Source organism: Triturus cristatus, chromosome 1_2, assembly GCF_964204655.1.
Source record: "Triturus cristatus chromosome 1_2, aTriCri1.1, whole genome shotgun sequence".
NCBI lineage: Eukaryota > Metazoa > Chordata > Amphibia > Caudata > Salamandridae > Triturus > Triturus cristatus.
The window spans coordinates 933,579,659-933,593,966 of record NC_140580.1 but is presented as its reverse complement, the minus strand read 5'-3'; the positions used below and the strand labels follow the sequence as shown (position 1 = coordinate 933,593,966).

The window sequence follows — 14,308 nt, the reverse complement described above, 5'->3', positions numbered from 1 at the left end:
AGTAGTAAATGCCCTTTGTGAATACCGAAAGCCGTAAAGTTAGACTTTAGTCTAACTTTACCTTTGTAAATAGGGCCCTGAGTATGTTAAACATCTTGTATAGGGTCCTAGACCTAGCACTCAAATGTGATTTTTTTTCCTGTCTATTCCTTTATACTACTCCAATACCCCACCTACAATTCCAAATACAACAGTGTCATCCCACTCCAAACGCCTCTTGATTTGGGTCATTCTCATCCCTGGATCCTATCCACTGGAACTTCTACATTTCATCGTGGCAGTTTCAATACCTACGCATGGGATTATAACTGCCACGAACAATCACTCCCTCCTGCTACACGAGCAAAACTGTTGGACTTTGGAGGAGTCTGATTTACTATTCCAACTCCAACCTGAGCAACAGTAGGGAAATGTTAGAGTTTAGAGGGGTCAGATTTAATATTCCCACGCCAACCTAAACAACGCAAGGGAACGTTCTGGACTTTGGAGGGGTCATATTTGCTATTCTGAATCCAACCTGAACAGCAGCAGGGAAATGTCAGACTTGAGACGGCTCAGATTTATTATTACCACGCCAACCTAAGCAACAGCAGGGAATGTGTTGGAATTTGTAAGGGGTCAAGTATATTATTCCCACTCCAACCTAGGCAACAGTAGGGAAAGTTTTGGATTTGGCAGAGTCAGACTTACTATTGCCACTCAACCTGAGCAAAAGTAGGGAAAGTGTTGGAAAATGTATAAAAATTATTTAAAAATATTAAAAAATGGAATTACATCATAAAAAACTTATATTAGAAATTATTAATTAAAATGCTCAAAAACTAGAGACAACAAGTACAAAGCAATACAAAACATGAAATTTAAAAATACCACATTCTAAATTATAAATATATACAAATACATTGCAAATTATAATTAAATGAACCAAAACATATAGACTAAATATAAAATATTAAAACACATAATATACAAAATTAATAATGGGCCCGATTCACAGAACTAACTTAAGACAAAATCCTAAACTTACTACCATTTTGGTATTCACAGAAGGCACTTACTCATTTTGGTATTCACAGAAGGCACTTACTCATTTCTGTATTCACAGAAGTTAGGAGTCCTAAATTTAGGACTCCTAAATGCCTTCTGTGAATACTGAAAGTCTTAAAGTTAGGATTTTTCTCAGTTTAGGAGTCCTAAAGTTAGGAGTCCTAACTTTACTACTCCTAAACTGAGAAAAATCTTAACTTTAAGACTTTCGGTATTCACAGAAGGCATTTAGGAGTCCTAAAGTTAGGAGTCCTAACTTTACTACTCCTAAACTGAGAAAAATCTTAACTTTAAGACTTTCGGTATTCACAGAAGACATTTAGGAGTTCTAAAGTTAGGACTCCTAACTTCTGTGAATACCGAAATGAGTAAGTGCCTTCTGTGAATACCAAAATGGTAGTAAGATTAGGATTTTGTCTTAAATTAGTTCTGTGAATCGGGCCCAATATATTTAACTAATTAACCAATAATTAACAAAACAAATCTTCCATCCTAAAAACCCAACAACACAAAAACTCACCAAAAATTAAAACAGTTATTGAAATCTAAAAAAACAAACACAACATAATTACAAATATTAAATAAAAATATTTTTGAAATAAATGATTGCATTTTGTTTTGCAAACAACAAAATATAAAGGTACTTAAACAATTAATTTAAAAAAGACTCATTAATAAAACAATATAAATAATTACAAGTATTTACCCCCTACTATCCAATCAACCTCCAAAAACCAACTAAAAATAATACTAAAAATAAGTAAATCACAGTGTATAAGAAACATTACAACAAAAATAATGAATATTTTAAAAGACAAAAATAGAATACATTAAAATGAACTTAATCACTTAATTCAAACAATTAAATAATTTACATAATTAATAATCTAACTATTCATTTAAAATGTAAAATAAAATATTAAGTAATTATTTTATCAGGTAAATAATTTAAATAATGAATAATCCAATTAACCAATGAAAGTTTGAACAAATACAAATAATGAACAAGAAAATATTAATAATCTATGACCCACAAACTAATAAAGCATTACAAAAAAATAAAAAAATCGAATTATATACAACAGTATTAAATAAAACAATATATAAAACTTTAAAAAGCTGTTCCTACTTGCGATAGTCTGTCCTACACTATTCTTTTCATCACAATATGTTTTAGACAATATTTGTGTGCAACAATATTTTTGCACAGATATTAACATCATATACCACTGCTCTGGTCAGAAGAGGATATTCCAGTGCAAAAAACACTCCTTCTGCAAACCTCTATAGTCACCCACCCAACATGTTCCTTAAAACAACCCACCTAAACCCTTAGAACTGCCCAGGTTCACAACCACCTTCCAAACCTCCAAATCTCTCCACCCAATATGCTCATCTTCAACCTTATTACACATTTAGGGGCCTATTAGGATGGCGGGCGGACTTTCGTCAGCCCGCCACCCTAGCGGTGCTGGCACCGCCCGCCAGTGGTGCGGCGGTCCCGCACCGGCAATTAGGATGCCACCGCCACCGTGGTGGTGGCATCCTCAATTCCCAGCATTATTGCAGGCGGTGCTCACAGCACCGCCCACCACAATGCTGGGAATGCACGTTGTGCATGGTCATGCACAAGGTGACAGGCACCATGCGGTGCCTGCCACCTTGTCCGTGACAATGTAGGGGGGTATCATAGGTACCCCCCATGTGCATTCCCCACCCCCCCAATACCCTGGAGGCACGCAAAGGGCCCCCCAAAAAAAAATCCGCATGGCTTTCCATGGCGGGGTCTCCGCCATGGAAAGCCCTGCACCGCTGCCCATGCTAATATGGACGGCGGTGTCTTGCAGACACCGCCACCATATCCAGCCCCTTTTCCGCCTGGTCGACTGGTCGACCAGCGGAAAACTGGCAGACGATCTTTCCATCCGCCGGGGTCCCCCCCGACATACTAATATGGTGGAGGTAAATTGGTGGTGGGGGGTATGATGTAGGGCGGATTGCCACCGCTATGCGGGCGGTGGCGATCCACCCTACATCATAATAGACCCCTTAGTTGTTACCCAAATTGTGACTAAGGGCCTGATTTAGATTTTAGCGGATCAGTTACTCTGTCAAAACGGTAAAGGGTATCCAATCCGCCGAAATATAAATCCCATAATATCCTATGGGATTTATATTTCAGCGGACAGGATATACGTCACCATTGTGATGGAGTAACTCGTCCGCATAAATCTAAATCAGGCCCTCAGTTATTACTGCTAAACCATGTGATTCAGGTTACCCTTGAATCTTATATAGATACTAGTAGTCACATTTTGAATTTCTTAATTATTATTAGTTTTTTGAAATTACTGTATATATTTCATCACTGTTTGAGAACGTTGGGGCTCATTACCATGGCGGGCAGACATGAGTCTGCCAGCCATCGCTGCGGTGGTTGGGACAGCCCGCCAGTAATGCGGCAGTCCCACCACACATAGTACGATGTGCCCGTCAGTATGGTGGGCGCATCCCGGGCCCTTAACATTGCACACGATGCTGCTGGCTGAAGCACCGTGCGTAATGTTAAAATGGCATGCCCTGCATTTCCATGCACTGCTTGGCAGGCACCACGCGGTGCCTGCCACACAGTGCAGTGAAATGCAGGGGGGTACCCTGGGTATCCCCCCAGTGCAGCAACACCTTCCCCCATAACAAAGGGGGCCCGCAACCGTCCCCCAAACCCTATCCCCACCAGCCGTTCCATGGCGGCATCGCCGCCATGGAAAGGCCTTTTCTCCACAACATCCTAATTTGGTGGACGGTGCCTGCTAGGCACAGTCACCATTTTAGGCACGAATCACCGTCTGCCAGGAAATCGGTACGATTGCCTTTAGCGGTGTAGTGGCGGACGCACTTTGCATCTGCCGCGGTACCCACCGCCATCCTAATTGGGCGGTGGGTAAATCGCTTAGTGATGGCGGAAGGACCGCCACCGCCGGCCCGGCGGTGGGGGGCCTTCCGCCATACTAATCGGCACCATTGTTATTTGTAATTTCCTGTTTACTAAATTATTTTAAAAAAGGTTAGAAGCAAGCATGCATATTAAGTGTGGAGCCATTACTCTCTCCACCACATCCTCCTTAGACTCAATCCCACTTCCATTTCTGCTCCACCTCTCCTCCTTTGTCACCATAGACGATGCATGAATTTGAAGTGCCTATATAAGACCAAGACAAAAACCAGGCCCACTCCCTCTTCTGCCTCCAACCCACTTCACTCCATACCCTCCATTCCTCTTCAAATGATCCCTGGATCTAAAGCTTCCATATAAAATAGGAAGGAAAACCAACCTCCCAGCCCTTCTGCCTGTCCCACTGCCTACCCGCTCCCCACTGCTGTCCTCTCTTATCCCAAGTATACAAAAGTTTACTAATCACATATACATAGTGTAAAGATATGAGACATAACTATATAGGGGCTCATTACGATGTCGGGCGGAAAGCCTCTGCCCGACACTGTCTTGGATTCGGGACCGACCGAATGGGAGCTGGTGTTACGCCCGAGAACCAGCCATAGCACAGGCTCCTATGGGGAAATGGGGTGTGTGTGTGTAAAACCCTGCACCCATGGTGCCTGCCACACAGTGCAGTACCTTAGGATCCCCCTCAGGCACCAACCGTATGCTGTGGGGGCCAGGTAGCCCTGCCAGGGTCCCCAAAGTCACTTTCTGACAGCCTTTCAGTGTCGGACAGGCTGATGCTGAAAGGCAGTTGGAAAGCGACATTGTAATCCCAACGGCGGAAATGAGGGGGTTACGGTGCGGTTATGACCGACAGAAATACTCCTTGAGTCGGTGGGAACCGATTCGGAATGACCGGCCGGTTTACGTTCCGACCGCGAACATTGTAATCGGGCAGTCGGACTGTAAACCAACCGAGTCGGTTGGAAGGGCTCCAACGCGGTCGCAAAGATTCCGACTATCAGGCGGTGGCTTTCCGCCCAACATCGTAATGAGCCTTCTAGTCTGCTCTACTACATTGCTTATACCTCAGCACATCCTGGATTTTGAACTGCAGTGTTAGCAATAAAGTACTGTGCTATTTAAATATGTACACTTGAAAGTAAACTAAAACCAAAAACTTGTAACAATACTCATCAATGAAGTTCCAGGCTCATATAATAAGAACAAATCCTTTTCATATGTATGTGCACAAACAAAAGCTTTCCATATCCCTCAGATTAAATTAAAGGTGCCACTGGTTTTATAGGGGATTTAAAAATATTTATGATATCACACATGACTCTAATCCTACCAAAACATGAGGATGGGTTTGTGCCTTTAGACATACTGCCAAATGACGTACAAGCACAACTGAAGATAGTGATTGGCCAACCAGGCCACCAATTCAGAAAAGCACTGAATAGACCCCTAGGACGCCATTTTTGGGCCTTTTAAATTCAATCACTGATTTATAGTCTTTTATGTCAAATATCATGAGATCAAAAAAGGACCATCTATTTCTGAACACTCTAGTAGTTGATGACCAATAAATGTTGATGAATAATACGTGGGAGGTATTTATTATCCTTGTGATGTTTTCCTTGTTGATGTGATTATTTTATTTATGAATAGTAGGTCAAATTAGATATCTATAGCTATATATCTTTTTATAGATATAATCTCTATATATTTATATAGATATATTCATGCTGAAAAAGTAAGAAATAAAAAATACTTTAGCTTTGATTTATATTTCGCTTATACAGGGGGACAATATCCTGACGTCATTCACAGCGGAGTGCCAAAAGGACGGTTCTTGGAATAAGCCCATGCCACAATGCAACAGTAAGTTTGAAAGCATGAGCAGGAACATTTTCCCTAACAGACCCTAATAGGATAGGTGAGACAGACTCATTGCTAAATGAATAGACGTCTAAGGATAAGTTACTTACCTGGAACATCCCCATTCATCAAAGGCACCCTTCCAGAATTTGTATGCTTACAATATTTTCTAGTCTTCAAAATTGTATCGCAACAGCAGAAAAGTATTCAAACTAACTGGCTGTTATGATGATCTGATGTTGGAAAAATCACATGTAGTGGCTATTTTCTTCCTTTTACAGTAACTCTAACTTCTATAAAATAAGTCAATATTCCTCTGTAACAAATTCCATTACAATTGGTAAGATTAGGAGTGGACAGGGATGTAAAACGGAATCCTGTTCTCCCAGGATGTGGAGAAAAAGAGATAAGTGGACCATGTAAATGCCAAGCCATGATCAAATGAGGTTCATCTTTAGGAAGCAGGCCTCTTCAGCACCCTCCCTGAGAGTGGTGTTGGTGCCCTTGATTATCCCCCATAACAGTGGGTTTCTGCGTACACCCACGTGTACACCACACAGACTTAAAGCATCAAAGTGCTGGCCTGTATTAACCATTCTGATGCTTGATCCGTAATGCATTAATCGTGCAATGTGTTAAAACGCCTCGTTTTTCAATCCTATGTCAGCACTACTGAGTATGTAGACAGCTTGGAAGATTGAGAACTAACATGTCATTATTATTACTTTCCCTGCTTGCCTCCATTACAGCAAGGATTGCATAAAATGGACTTTCAACAAATATTCAAAGACTGACATTCACATGCTAAATTATCCTGTCCTTGATTAGTTTGGACTAGTTCTGTGTCTCTCTTATGGATTGGAAAGAAAGCATGGAAATACTTCTATTACTGGGATACACAGACATTAAAGGAAGCCTAGACTTCATGCAAATGTGGCCTCTGCCAATCACAGCTGCCCCAGCAAATTGAATGCAACCTTCCACCTTGGGTATAGTGCTGGGTGTAAACATCCATACTATATGTAAAGAGGACCTTAATGTTTAAGGAGGGAGTTCCTAGGGACAGTGCCATCTTAAGTACCCTGGGCAAGATATATATTGAGACATCATGTTTGGAACATCTTTAAATAGATTGCCAATTTTCAGGTACGTTAAGTCCTTGTGATTATTCAAACAAACTATAAGAAATGGTTGCATGTAAAAACAGCCAATAGCTAAAGCTGCCCGGCATCCGCCAGTGAAATCTTGCTAAAAGAAAGCTTGCAATGGAATTGATGAAGCAATTTCATTTTCAACTGCAGTTTAGATTATATTTTACTTTGTCACAAGTTGCAAGAGTGACTTGGTGGATTCTCAGTGGAGTTATTTCACCATGAAAAAATCTGGTAATTGGCTACAGAAACAACAAATAGAATTCGTGAAGTGTGAAAAATGCAAAGGATGCAGAATTGGCAGAAATATGAAAGAGCTCCAAGATCTAAGAAGCAAAACATTTACCATCCATGAAAGAAAAACTTGTGATTCAGTATATGTAGTATATATGATTGAGTGCTTCTGTGGAAAGAGATATATCGGGAGCATGACTTGTTCACTGAAGAAATGAATTCTAAAACATATAAGAGCTGTAAAAAATAAGGATATGAACTATGCGATTGCTAAACACATGGCAACACATGATGGTAAAAACTTGTTAAACATGAACTACTTTGGAATTACCACAGTCCTGGGAGCTGAGAGAGGAGGTAATAGAACTCTAAAACTGAGACGTTTGGAGTCAGGACTCATTATTAGATTCAAAATAAAGAGCTCTCTGGGCCTGAATAGGGATGAAGAAATGTACATTCATTTGTAGACTCCTTTCTTAGAAAAACTGAGGCTGATTCGATGAGGTAGAATTTATTGCTCAAATATGGTAAATACAGGGAGACAGACATATTAGGCCAGTCAGTGGTAAACACAAGATTATAAACCAGCTCACTCAATGACAATCAAAAATATGAAATTGTAAGGTAAACTGGGTTGGGATGCCCCATATCATATATTAAGTTTCTAGCATTTATGGTAAGGAGTAATAAAATAGATAGGTGGGGACGTCACACATAAGACACTTAGCCAGAGATAAAAAGAGTGAAAGTCCCTACCATAAAGGGTTTAGGGATATACATAAAGACTATACCATAGAGTAATAGAACATCACACATCAAGGGAGTAGCATATATGACAGGAAATACAACAAATTAAGGTAGTTGATGGGGCCAACAATGTATGGGCATTTAGCGAGATATTCGATGTAGACATTAAAGACAGATGTCCCCACTGAGAATAATTATCTAGATGTGTGATAAGAGTCCAGTAATGCCCTCACTGTATGGACAACAAATATAGAATAAAAATACAAAATGAAATGAGATATGGTATGTACTCCAATGTCCTCATTCGGCAGAGGTAACACTAAGTTATGCCATCTTGACTGACAACAGAAAAATAGTGTGAGTCACACATAAAGGAGCAACAACCAACAGTAAATATGTAGAAACACACTCACTGGTGACTAAACAATCTCAGTATGCAAAATCAAGTAATTAACAATGAATACCATAATCAGAGTTTAACTAAGAAGTACCATGCATAACACTTGACAGAAGCTGATATGAGGAACTGCAGAATGTTTAGTTATTAAATTGTTTGTGTGAAAACTACTATTCCCACTATGCCCCTCAATGGATACTGTGGGAGAGAGGTATTAAAGGTAGAAAGTAATGATGGACATATTTATACACCGTGAGCAAGACCAGTTTGGTTGAAACACATTGGTGAGAGTCCAATGGCATGAGTTGTGATAACTCAATAAACTGAATTGGAATAATTACCTTGAGAGTGCGGCATTATTCTCTTTTGTTGGATGATTGACTTTGGGGGAAGTTCACCCCAGACGCCTGCACCAGCTATGCAAAGTGCACAATGACTGATTTGGTGGATCATTTCTAAATTGTATATTATTTTGTTTTGTAATACCAGTAATATATGTTTTAATTAATGTGAAAATAAAATGTATTAAAAATATTAATATAACAAAATACATGTAAAACATCTAAATTATTAATTTGCATATCTTAAAAATTATAAAATTAATATTTAATTTAAAATATATTTTTTATACATCTCCCCACCCTTATTCCCTAAAAACCTAAATTCCCCCTACTGAAAAAAGTATTAAACAATTATGTAGCAAGGTTAATACAACTAAAAATACAACAATTTCATAACTAAAAAAATATCTTACTAAAAATGCAAATAAAAAATAAACATATACAAACATATCACAATACATTACATACTAATTAACACTTACAAAATATATTACATATAACAATATTTTCCACATTGATATTTTTTACAACAATATTCAAAACAACACTAAAAGCATTTTTTTTTAACCTTCGATGTTCCTGTCGCAAATATTTTTCATTTCTCAATATTCTTGACATGATATTTCCGTCTCACAATAATTTCTTCTGCTATTCTGTCCAAACACCTCTTTCTCTGGAGGTCTTTAAACTTGTTATACACTGCCGTGCCTCCTTAGTCTGTGTTGAACTTTGAACGGTGTTGTCTAGATTCACTCTCATGGTCAAACACATGGTCAAACACATCAAAGCCCATTTTGAAAGGACAAATTTAAGATCAAATACAACAAAACAAACCAGAATAAAATCCCAAAGTAAATATGTAATTATAAAGACAGCTACAAATGGAATACACAGGAAAACAATGAAATATATCAAATGTGCCCCTCACACCCTAGTAATCATTTTTGTTTTAAATCTAGAAACAGAGAGGTTAGTCCAGTAGTGGCATTACTGTTATCCCTATCTAGGTCAGAATATTTTTGGATGGAAATAGAAAGCACTTGCTGGATTATTTTAGGGTGTCCTTTCTGGAACAGAAGACAGTGAGTGTAAATAACTTTCCCCTTCCATTGCTGGAGTTCCTGTCCCCAGGCAACCTTTCAGCCAGTTCGAAATCATACATTGCATGGCTCCTCTGTTAAGGTGCCAATGATTAATGGAATAACTGACCAGAATGGATTGTAACTGGATGGCCTAATCCAGTTTGTCTTATTTCAGAACCGTAGATGAGCGTCAGGTGAGAAAAAATGGTGTTCATCTGACAGCGTTGCTAATACTGAGATCGTATATTACCTGCAGTCAGCATAACGTCAATGTATCCCTTTGAATTGTTAGGGAATGGGCGTGTCAGAGGACACCATGTGGACTTCACGGAGATGCTTCTCAGAGACAAAATGTCGCATTAGTGGTCTGTGTAGATTGCATGCTTCCAATCAATCAGTAGACATATAGTTGATGGGTGGTAAGGACATATCTCTTGAATGGTTCATTAGCCTGTTCTCTGCTTGGTAGGTGGTATTTGAGTTTCCTTGGAAGGAGGTCTATCATCCTCTAATGAATTCCTACATTTCCCTATGGGAGCATGCATTACGAACATAAACCGGCTGTAATACATGCTCCCATAGGAAAATGGGAGGTGCTGTTCATCCCTGCACATCGTGGCAGGCACCTCAAGGTGCCTGCCATGAGATGTAGGGACCAACAGGGGCGGCCACCAATCAGAGGCTGCACATACAAGGGAGCCCTGCTGGGGTCCCCCAAACACGCTTTCCAACATAGTTTCCATGTCAAACAGGCCGGGATGGAAACCATGCTAAAAACTGTGCATCGTAATCCTATGGGCGGAAAGGCCTGTCCTTTTGGGATTACGAGTCGGTTTCGACTGGGCAACGGGCTCTTTGAGCCTGACGGAATCCAGCCAGAATGACCGGCCAGTTTCAATTCAGGCCAGCTGATACATAATCAGCTGGTCGGAATTGAAACAGATGATGGGGGTCAGAAAGCCTCCGAACCAAAGGTCGGGGGCTTTCTGACCTCTATCGTAATCAGCCCCCATGTTTTTAATGCTCAATTTAGCCCTTTTCCATAGACTGTAACTTTGTGCCCGATATGGGAAATGAACCACAAAGAAACTACGTCATTTGCCTGAGGTCTCGAGTTTGGGCCAAACAGGTAGATCGGAGCTAAACTTTAGGTCAATGGATTACACAGTCCACAGCATTTCCTTACATCACCTGACTGTCATTTGAGCAGAGATATGAAACCTGTGAGATGCAAGAAGTGCTCTGGCCCCAGCCTGGATTGTCATCAAGGGTTCAAAGGTGTATTCATGATTCTAGATGGCACCTTCATGGCACTACTGCAGATCTCAAAGTCCAGGGTGTAGTTTGGCATTGCCTTCACTTTCTATCAAAGAAATACAATCTTTATCCTTTGTGTTAGACCTGGCATCTTCGGGCGTGGTTCCCCCCTTCTTTTTGCTCGGAGTTGACTGTGTGCAGAATTTCATTTTTTCTGAATTTCAGACTCTGAGCGCTTTACCACTGTGACCAATGGTAAAATGAAAGTGCTGAGTGTCTAGAACCTGATGATAATTGTTTTCTCCATGATTGGCGTATTTAATTTACTAGCAAGTGCCTAGCACAGTGCACCATGGGTGTCCAAGTCCTGTAACTCAAAAGTTACTACTGGGCCTGCAGCACTGATTGTAACAACCACAGGAGTAGCCTCGCAAATCTGTCTCACACCTGCCACTGCAGCGCCTGTGTGTACAGTTTTAAACTGCCATTTTGACCTGGCAAAAGACACCCACTTGCCAGGCCCAAACCTTCCCTTTTATTACACGTAAGGCAGCACATAGGTAGGCCCTCGGTACCCCCATGAGCAGGGTGCCATGTATTTAAGAGTTAGAACATGAACTTGTGAGTTTTACCTGTCCTGTTAGAGAAAGACTGCTAAATTCAGTTTTCACTACAACAAGATCTATCATCCCCATAGGTTAGCACTGGAGCTGCCTGGTAACATCATACCAGTGTATCTTCCAATCGGGAGTAAATCAAAAATTGGAGTTTGGAGTCTATGGACTCCTAATTTAAAAACACATCTTTTAGTAAAGGTGGTTTTTAGATTGCAGGTCTGAAAATGTTCTTTTTTAGAAAGTGAGCATTTTCTTACTTTCTGTTGCCTCTGCCTGTCCCTAGAATACACTTCTGGGTTGGAGGACAGTTGGGCTTTGTGAATTGACTCTAGACAGTCGCACACAAACAGAGCTGAGAGGAACCTTGCATGTCCTGATCGCCCATCAACAGGCTGATGAGTCTCCCTGAGCTAGAGTGGTGGGCGGAGCTACACTTGCCCCTGAATCGGGATGTGCCTAGCACCACACAAGTCTCCACTCTCTGTAGTGTGTCTGGAGCCAGGGCCAAGAAGGGCAGGGTCTGGTGCACTACAAAGACCTTTATTGAAGTCTCCCTACTTCAAAGGCCAAAATGGGTATAAGTACTGCACCTCTGACACCATACACTTGAAACACTTCTGGACTGAAGACTATCTGCCAGGAAGAACAGCTGTTGGGTGGCCAGGAGGCACTGCCATTTTGCTGTTTGTCTTTGCCTTGTTGGCCTGCTGCCTGCTGCTTCTTGCTTAAAAGTGAGAGTACTGGGCTTTGCTCCCTGCACCCGGCTTTCTAAAATGTCACCAAGGGCTTAAGTTGAGCTTGCCTCCTGTTGGAAGTCCCAGGGCCATCAAAGACTTTACCTGTAGCACCTGGGCTCATCTGCTGAGAGCCCTACTTGCCAAGTGGTGCCAACTCCAGTTCCTGGGCCCTTGGAAGCGAGTTTCAATGCTACAAGACGAAACAGATACCGAGCGACTACAGAACCGGTGCCTGTCTGCAACTTTGATGTTGTGCTGCTGCCTGCACCGCTGGAATCAAGCTAGACTGGCTGATGAGGGGTGAAACTCCAAAACCTATCACAGGATGCTTGTTTCCAGTCCAAGGAGGACCTGGCCTGGCAGTTCGGGCTGGACTGTTCCAATAGGGATCAGAGTCAAGACTGATTTGCATATGGCTGGGTTCAATGGCATGGGGAGCAATAAACGATGGATTTAGGCCCAGATCTCTGTACTGGGGTGAATGTATGACATTGTTCTGCATTCTGTCCATCAACTGTTCTTTTTGCAGCTGCCTGCACCATAGTCATGGTCCGCGCTCGACGCAACAACTGCGACTACCAAAGCAGGCTCCGGCAATGCCGCAACGTCTCCAAAGAACTGCCACTGTGGGGGTCCAGAGAACCGCACCACCAGTGTCTGTGATATACATCTCTGACTCCGGGGCCACAGCTGCGGCCCAGTGGTTCGACCTAGACGCTGCAAAACCAAGGCCTTGCAGCTCGACTGCCGGCTTGGTCATCGATACCACACAGCAGTATGGTATCGCACCTGCAAACGACGCATCACCTTCCCTGTCCTCGCATCATACCCGGGCCGTAGTTGCTCAACCACCCTGCACCGCCTCCAGGAATCAATGCCTCACTTGCTACAGTGACACCTCACCTCCTTTGCATAACGCACCATCCCTAAGCACCAACGACCTTGCCCAGTAGTAAGGAATCAAAGCATAACCCAGTTTTACTACGCCTCATCTCCCCTGTGCCTCACATCATCATTGATTTTTGACGCAGCCAAGGTACTGTACTGGGGTCTGCGTGACTCCTATATCTGGCGGGCATTCACTCACGGTCGTACTGAACTTGTGGATCTGTCCCGGTCAAGCACAACCCAAAAAGCCCAGTCAGAGCTTTTGTTTTCTAAGAACTATAACTTTATTTAATATTGAAAAAATCATAACTTGATTTTTGTATGTTGGATTTTTTAAATTTTGGTCTTGTTTTACTCAGATATAAATTGGCTATTTATGTAAGCTAGTGTGAAGAACGCTTGTGGTGTTTTCACTGTGCTACTGTGTGTTTGTGTGCAAATACTTTACACATTGCCTCTAGGGATAAGCCTGTCTGTTCTTGCCAAGCTCCCAAATGGGTGAGCATGGTTTATTCTTAGTGTGTAACTTACTTACCCTGACGTTTCTAGCACTCGGAGAGGAGTCATTGTCTCCAAATTAAAGAATGGGGAATTGTCTGTAGCCCCATTATCCCACTTGAGTGACCTTCAGCAGGAGAGGACAGGGCCATTAACACAAAGAATCATTGTTGCCAATTGAGTTAATTCCAGTAAATTTTGCTGAAGAACTGGTGGAGGAAATAGACTGAGATCTGTGCAGAGGTTTTTCCCACTGTGTGCTCTCTGGGTAAAGACAAGTTCCAAAGTGCCAAAGGCCTACTATCAAGAGTGTGGCCTACAGTCCATATATATATAGAGATAGTAGAGACATGGAGGAACACCAGCTGACTCTGTGGTTGGCAGATCTGCAGCACTGTTTTCAGTGAATAGTACCAAGGAGTCAATAGTCCAAAGCATCTAGTAGAAGTGGCCTCCTGTGATGAAAGGAAAAGACTATGATGCAGAG

At 41.6% G+C, this 14,308-nt stretch overlaps 1 protein-coding gene across 2 annotated transcripts in view; it reads left to right on the top strand.

Moving 5' to 3' along the window:
• The window catches only part of MASP2 (MBL associated serine protease 2), a 199,679-nt gene that overhangs the window by 136,067 nt on the left and 49,304 nt on the right, over positions 1-14,308 (top strand). For both annotated transcript variants that reach the window (XM_085609864.1, XM_085609865.1), the window contains exon 8: positions 5,797-5,875. In XM_085609864.1, the coding sequence (XP_085465990.1) occupies positions 5,797-5,875 (79 nt within the window). The remainder of the gene's footprint in view (positions 1-5,796; positions 5,876-14,308) is intronic.